At 30.1% G+C, this 8,316-nt stretch overlaps 1 protein-coding gene across 1 annotated transcript; it reads right to left on the bottom strand.

Annotated features, from left to right (window-relative positions):
• Positions 1-3,065: 3,065 nt before the first annotated feature.
• On the bottom strand, positions 3,066-4,085 carry LOC126693128 (uncharacterized). The gene is made up of 3 exons (XM_050389006.1): positions 3,920-4,085; positions 3,761-3,822; positions 3,066-3,598 (listed from the first exon to the last, which is right to left on the bottom strand). Exons 1-3 carry the CDS (start codon positions 4,059-4,061, stop codon positions 3,476-3,478), a joined length of 327 nt encoding a protein of 108 aa, XP_050244963.1. The 5' UTR covers positions 4,062-4,085; the 3' UTR covers positions 3,066-3,475.
• Between the last annotated feature and the right edge of the window lie 4,231 nt (positions 4,086-8,316).

The following is an 8,316-nucleotide window of genomic DNA, read 5'->3' as shown; positions in this document are numbered from 1 at the left end:
CTAAAAGTGAGATAAAATATTTTTAGTCATTTTAAGCCATATAGTCTTTGAATAAACTGTCGATGTTGATAATATTAAAATGAACCACTTAAAAAAAAAAAAAAAATCTTAGGATTGAAATTTTAATGATGAAATTGAATAGTTTCATTTAGAGTAATGTTAGAGATATAACAAATTTTAGTCTATTAGTTTTACAAACTAATGTGTTAACTTACAAACATAACACATTAAAAATTTAGAATTTTTTTTATTGTGTTTTAGATGTGATACCAATCAAATTTGTTTGAAACATTTCCATAGCAAAATTGATAACATTTTAACATTTTCCTTTTAATATTCAAGAATAAAGTGAAATTTGTGTTATTCATCCAAAGAACATGTAAGGACGCGGTTTGGATTCTAAGCCTAAAAAGTAACTAGATCTAGGCCCAATGAGCCCAATACAATGAATTTGTAAAGAGTGGGTTGGAAAACTAGGTTATAATGAGTTGGGTAACAATTATAATGGATCCAGATGACAATAAAGTAAAAGTAGACTGGTTTTATCTAAGAAAAATTATCCTCGGTCCAGTACGAGGAGATTAATTCTTGTATATATTACTTGAAGTTGGTTACAAATACAGTTCTAATTGCTAAAATGTTTCTTTCTTAATTCTCCGATCCCCTTCTCTTAGAGCCTTCCTCCTAATTTATAGTATTTCTCCCTTCTCATCTCCACCCTCCACGTGGATAGTAGATTGCTTGTGTTGATCTTTATCCCATTAGCACCCTTCTGAAATCTTTGGGGATAGCTGTAAGACTGAAAAACACTGTTCAGATATCACTTTCTCATTAATGTAGCTAAAAAGTTAGCTACAGAGTATTCAATGTAGTGGTGATAGCTTTCTTTTAGATATTTCTTAGCTCCCATCTCTTCTGTACGTTCATAATGCATGTCTTTATCAATAGAACTTCCTGTAACGTCACCCTAGATGATAAGACATACATTTTGATCTTCACCTCGTTTAGCCGAGGGGATATTCCTTCTCGGCATACCTTTCCCAACTCTCTCATTTGTAGCTTATTCATGGGGCTCTAAGTCTCACATCTTCAATGCTATTTATATGTCCTCGGACCACTCAACATCCTCAGCTAAGACCCAAGACCCAATATATATACTTTTGGGCCCCTTAACCCTACAGAACAAAATTATAGTTTAGTATTACATCTTTTTGTATTGTATGAAAAGCTTAAGCCAAAATCCAATTTACTAGCTCTAAGCTTGGCGACACTTCTAACGATCCTTCAGCATTCAAAAATTGGAATTTATACTATCAACTACTACATCTTGCTGTTAGCTCACTTTAAAACAACATAATTTTGGACAAAAAATTAATAATGCTGTAATAGTGATTTTAAACTTAGCTATAAATGCATATTAACCAAAACTTAATATTGAAACTTAGCTCGGACTGAGTCACATTTTAAGAAATATAGTCTTTGAATAAATTGACAATCGATATTGATGACATTAAAGTGAACCTCATCAAAAACTTCTTAGGATTGAAATTTTAACAATGAAATTGAATAATTTCATTTAGAGAAATGTTAAAGATACTACAAATTTTGTTCCATAAACTTTACAAACTAATGTGTTAACTTACAAACACAGCACATTAAAAAACAAAAGCTTAGGAATTTTATTTATTGTGTTGTAGATGTGACACCAATCACACTTACTATCACATTTTTTTGTAATATTTCCATAGCAAAATTGGTAATAATTTTAACATTTTCCTTTTAATATTCAAGAATAAAGTGAAATTTGTGTTATTCTTCCAATAACAAAATTATAGTTTAGTATTACATCCTTTTGTATTGTATCAAAAACTTAAGCTAAAATGCAATTTACCGGCTCTAAGCTTGGCGTCACTTCTAAAATGGTCCCTCGACTTTCAAAACTTGGAATTCATACCATCAACTATTACATCTTGCTGTTAGCTCACTCGAAAACGACATCATTTTGGACAAAAAATTGATAATGCTGTAATAGTGATTTTAAACTTAGGTATAAATGTATTTTAACCAAAACTTAATATTGAAACTTAGTTCCAACTGATTTGTGAGAGTTACGGTTAGGGGAGGACTGTCCCTTGTTGTGTAGATTAGCTTTAAAAGAAAATGAGTATTTAAGATAATAATAATAATAATAATAATAATAATAATATACTAGTTTTCTTAAACTTATGAAAATATGCCTGCATAATTTCAAATAAAGAGAACTGGTATGGACTGAGACATACCAAGGATCACAAACTTGTATTATACTGTGAAGATTTCCCATTATGTATAATTTATACTTATTCCTAGTACTGACAGTATTAAGAAAAAAAGATTTATAAGACGAAATCCTAGAAAAAACAATACTAAAGAACGTTGGTTCCACGTTTCATTTAGTTTATGCAGAAATAAGATATTACTTAATAGGTACAATAGAAATCATATTTCAACAATCACACATCATGATGATCGGCACAATACATCAGAATGAGCCAAAAGTTGTGTTATTTTTAGTGCTGCAGGAGGTTATTCTAAATTAACAGTTCACCCATCTAGATCTTTCAGATTCTTTCTTCATATGCCTTGCTCATCTATAGGGTTGCATTCTTTCATTCTTGTTCTTTTCCCTTGTCAAGTATATGGCATTCTAAGCAAGAATATTTTGAACTTTCCCTTAATTTTAATAACTACCATCTGTAGCAAATTATATTTCTGACAGATTAGAAATTTATATAAAACCAGTGTGGTGATATTGGCTTAGTACATAATTTTCAGTAAATTTTATGCAAAATTATTAGGTCACGAACTACAAATCATTATATTGTTTAGATGTAAAAACTTCTCCAGAAACCAGATGAGGTGTATGCCTCAAGCCAAATAAATTTCTATACTCTCTTTGTACTTTTCCTTGTTCTTTTTTTTTTTTTTTTGGCGGGGGGGGCGCGCGCTGGGTAGCTAGGATTGGCTGAACATACAAAAAATTCCAAACTCTAAGGAAAAAAAAAGAGCAAAAGACAAAAAGAAAATACAGACCAAACCATCCATAACATTATTATTTCTTGAAGAAAAACACTCACACACAAGCTAGGTCACACACTATGCATACGGTTGTGTTATTACAACAATCACACATCACAACGAGCCAGAAGTTGTGGTATTTTGAGTGCTGTAAGAGGTTCTACAAAATTAACATCTACATCTTACCTCCTATCCCTGGCTCATCCGTACGGTTGCATTGTACACAAGCTAGGTCACACACAATGCACAAACCTGAAACCACACTTTCCATGTTTCAGTAGACAAGAAAAGAGAAACACCACTCAAGATTATGGATAACAAGCACACTCAGTAGCAAGAAAAGCCAATCCATTTCGAGATCCAGACCCTCGAACCCTTTAAACTTCGATCTATACACAAAAATATCTAAAATTTGGACTTAGGGCTTTCCAGGAGTTTTTGGGTCGTGGCCTGGATTCGCTCCTGGACCCTTGTAGTCTGTGGTTTCAAACTCCAATATTCTGCCCTCAACATCAAAAAGTTCATCGCCATCCCTCAGATCCTGCAAATTATATATAGAACTTCATGATTACATGTCAATTATATGGGGTTTTTAATTAGGTTATCGACTTCCAGATCGACCGATACTTTCTAGTGGTTCCACCAAACACGTTTAGGGTTTGGATCTACCTCCTTACTTAAGTATCAAATGAGAGAGACAAACCTGAGCCTGTGGATCTTGAACTGCTATTGCTGATGGATCTTCCTCGTTTTTCTTTAGGCTTCCTATTAACGAGGAAAATTAAACAAATTGCTCAATGTTACAAAGAAATGAAAAAGATTACATCATAGTTAAGATTAGAGACCCAAAAAAAAGACTTACCAGCTACAGCTGAGACAACGAAAGTGAAACATAAGAGGAGCACCAAAAAGCTGAGAAGAGTTTTCTGCGCCATGTTATCAAACAAATTGAAATAGGAGAAGCAAACTTTGATGATGGAAATACAGGGCATATGGCATAACATTTAAATAGAGGAGCAGTGGAATTATTAATTGGTTTGAACACACAAGGAATGGAAGTAGTCAAGTACAAAGAGTCAACTTTTTTTTTTTTTTTTTTTTTTTTTTTTTTTAACTTTATTATACTCATTTGTGTGAGTTCCCACTTGCCTAACTTGATCATATCTTTTGCTCATTTTCTAATGTTACTAATAAGGCTAGTTATAATGAGGGTATGTGTGACTTAAAAACAATGTTCGTAGAAGAAAATGTCAATGATACAATTATTTTTCTCCAATTTTCTATATTTTAATTGTTTTCCACTAGGTTCCAGCTCGTATTTTCTTATTGTTCTACCTTCAACGTTACATATTCCAACCACCAAAGATACACTAGTCTACACAAACTGCCATCAAGCTTATATTGGTTATCCATATTACAAGACCCCAAAATGTCTACACAATAATAATAATAGTAACTGAACCAATTAACCATTTAAGGAAATTAAAACTTATATTTAGGCTGAAAATGAAGCCCAACTTACCCAATTTATAACCCATTCGATCACTAAAGTTCAAAAGTCATCACAAGAATCTACTACCAAATTTATTTGATATCAAAACTAACTTTTCCATTAAACTGCCAGCACCTATCTATAGTAAGGGCATCCACGAAATCCTATCTATTATACAAGTAACGTATGATCGATATATGTGGTTCTATATAGCTACAGTAACGTAGTTGATTTCCTCACCCATGCAGGGCGTTTTTCCTCTTGATTCTTCATCTAATCACCAAGGGATCGGTCTAGGAGAGAATGGCTAAGTGAATGTGTTGGCCACAGGTGAAGGAAAGGGGAAAATTCAAGAAAAAAAAATATATATGCATCATGCAAGAGCGAAAATGAGAACTAGCTAATTTTGAATGAACTTATTTATTAAAATGCCACATTATGAATTCTATTTTCTAATGTCTTATTCAATTTAATTAAACAAAAAAAAAAAAAATGCCTTGTAGTGTAGAAAATATTTTCCTTCTCAACTTATATCAATGTATAATAACCTATAATTTCATGAAGTTATAAAAAAATTTCTCCCATTTTTATGATATATGGAATAAATAAATATAAAAATATGATTATGAAAATTGTCCCAAGCTTACACATTTAATATTATATGGTTACTAAAGTGGGCTTCTACTCTCTCAGCTATACAATATACTTGTACCATCCAAACCACTACTCCCAATAGAATCCCTAGAACGACATGGGTTTGGACCATACAAGCGAGATTTACATCCTTATGTGGGTTGTATAAGCACTGAAATTGCCTAATAAGTTTTATGATGGAGATGTGGCATAACACCAACTTGGTTTAAGGGTGAGTTTAGTTTAGCTTTTTGTAAAAGTGCATAATGAAAAAGTTGAGTTTTCAAAAAGTGCATAATGAAAAAGTGCATTTTCAAAAAGTTGAGTGTTTGGTAAAAGCTGTTAAAAAATATTTTTTGAAAAAACTGAGTGTTTGACTAGCATTAATAAAAGTGACAGTTTGAGGGATAAATTACCAAAAAGGACAATGTATATATAAGGGAGTTTATTTCATACTTTTTTTTTTTTTTTTTTGGATGTGAGTTTGGTTCATACTTAAATCAACTACTTCATCATATTTAAATCAATTTTTCTCTTTCTAAAAAAATTATTTTTTTCTCACCAATATTAGCTAATAATAACCTACCACTTAAGATTTATTACGAAAGTATTGTGAAAATATTGTGATAAAAATTGATACTGATTTTAATTTTAACGTGCTATTAAAATTATGTTTTTCTCGTTCTAAAAAAATTAATTTTTTTTTTCACTAATATTAGCTAATAATAACCTACCACTTAAGATTTATTGTGAAAGTATTGTGAATATATTGTGATAAAAATTGATACTGATTTTAATTTTAACGTGCTATTAAAATTATTTTTTTCTCTTTCTAAAAAATTATTTTTTCTCACCAATATTAGCTAATAATAACCTACCACTTAAGATCTATTGTGAAAGTATTGTGAAAATATTATGATAAAAATTGATACTGATTTTAATTTGAACGTACTATTAAAATTATTTTTTTCTCTTTCTAAAAAAATTATTTTTTTCTTACCAATATTAGCTAATAATAACCTACCATTTAAAATTTATTGTGAAAGTATTGTGAAAATATTGTAATACTATTTCCTCCTCTTCTTTTTTTCCCTCTTTTTTTATCCTCCACACACATACTGCATTTCTTTTTTCTTTTTCTTTATTTTCCTTTTTTCCCCTTTTTTTCTCCTCCACACACGTACCCTTACACTTTTCTTTTTTTACTTCTTTCCTCTATTGTAACCTACCACTTCCTCCAAACTCCAAACGTTCCAGCTCTCCTTCTTCCTCTTTTTTTTTTTCTTTTTTTTTCTTTTTTCTTAGCACTTCCTTTCTCCCTTTACTAAAAGTATACCCTTACTCTTTTCTTTTCTTTTTTTCCTTCTTTCCTCTTTTTTTCCTTTACTCTTTTCTGCTCTTTGTTTTTCCCAGAACGTTCCACAGACTCACAGAGCTCTCCTTTAGTCCTTCTTCCACTCTTTTTTTTTTTCCCCTTTTCTCTTAGCACATCGTCTGTAACACCCATGCAAGGGATTGATTTTTTTTTTTTCCTTAGCCGATTTGGGAATTTGTTATAGATTTTTTTTGTGTTTGGATTTGGAAATTTGTTATTGAGAGGGCAGAGCAGAGAGATGAGATGAGAGGAATGAGGGTTAGCGTGAGAACTAATGATTTAATCAAGGGTAATTTGGTAATTGTCAGAAGAGCCCAACGGATAGCTTCAGAACGCGCATGGACTTTTTGTTTATGGACCTCTAGAGCTCCATAATTGGCTTGCGCGTTTTATGCTTTGGCCCAAAATGCAACTTTTACCCAAAAGTTGCGTTTATGTTGAACCAAACGTGCATTTATGTCCAGCTTTCTTCAAAACATGTGTTTCAGCCCCTAAAAGCTAAAACAAATAGGCACTAAATATGGCATAAGCACTTTAATAGTATGTTAATGCAATGCTTGAATTAATTATAAATTCTTCATAAATTGAATAAAATATTTTATTAATATTATTCAAACCATCTTAATAATTTTGAACCTCTTTTATATAGTTTTACCTAAAATAATTTTTTAAAGTAATAATTATGAGGTTTATGACAAAAAAATCAATTTTACTTCATGAAAAACAATTGTTGAGTGGTTTGGTCTGAGCATGATGTTAAATTAAGATAATAAGTTATATGGAAAAGGAAAATTAATGTTACCTCATGTAAAACATTTGTTGAGTTTTTTGGTGCAAGCATGATGTAAATATTTAATAAATAATCAAATTAATTAAAATGAATTTTTATTTTTATTTTATGGGAATAAATTTTACATTAAGTATTTTAAATTTCTTAAAATTTACTTAATATATTTTAACATAGAATAAACTATCTTAACAACTAATAAGTCCTTTGATATATTGGTAATAGAATTTAATTTAAAGTAAAAATATTTTAATAATTAAATAGTCTCTTTGCATAGGCTATGCATGTCTTCAAGGGCTCTTCCTTTTTTTAAATAAAAAAATTTAACATTTTCAAGTTTTGATTGCAAGTAGTTCTGTTCTAAGTATAAAACGCGTGTCCCAATTTTATGGAATTTGAATTTGAATTTATTTTTAAATTGTATCAACAAGTAGTTATTTTAGGTATAAAATATGTGTCGTAATCTCATGGAATTAAAATTTTAAATTTATCTTCATAACTTTAATTTATCATATTATTAATCTTTGTCAGTTAGACAATGGAGTTATTTTTGAAAGTATAGAAAAGTGGACACTAAAAAGTTCTACTCCAGTTAAATATATAGATGAGTTATATGACAAAAACTCATTAGCCTATGTGAAAACAATTGGTCCAACTATAATTTCTAAACCCAACTTTTATTATATATTATATTATATGATTTGACCAAATTTTAATATTATGTTAATTTATTTCTAAACGGAAATTAAAGAACAGATGATATTTTTACGTGCCTAGAAAAACAAAAGCAAAAACAAAAAATCATTTATGAAACTTATAATACATACCTAAAAATCATCAATAATATTTTTCAATAATATATACCTAAAAATCATGTAAGAATATAATATTTTTCACAACTGTTGATTGGTGGTGTTGGTTGTGGACCTAATTGAAAGTGTTGTTGATTTAGTCATCACAAACTATATTAGC

The sequence above is a fragment of the Quercus robur genome, chromosome 7 (genome assembly GCF_932294415.1).
Source record: "Quercus robur chromosome 7, dhQueRobu3.1, whole genome shotgun sequence".
NCBI classification, from domain to species: domain Eukaryota; kingdom Viridiplantae; phylum Streptophyta; class Magnoliopsida; order Fagales; family Fagaceae; genus Quercus; species Quercus robur.
The sequence above is the reverse complement of the archived record's forward strand: the minus strand, read 5'-3'. Positions and strand labels throughout refer to the sequence as shown.

What these genes read in the sequence shown, in the direction of transcription:
- LOC126693128 (XM_050389006.1), bottom strand. Translation starts at nt 4,061, where the DNA reads ATGTTATGCCATATGCCCTGTATTTCCATCATCAAAGTTTGCTTCTCC. An exon ending in CGTTGTCTCAGCTGTAGCTG is followed by an intron (nt 3,823 to 3,919) that starts GTAAGTCTTTTT and finishes CCTCGTTAATAG; the next exon opens with GAAGCCTAAAGAAAAACGAG. An exon ending in TTCAAGATCCACAGGCTCAG is followed by an intron (nt 3,599 to 3,760) that starts GTTTGTCTCTCT and finishes TATAATTTGCAG; the next exon opens with GATCTGAGGGATGGCGATGA.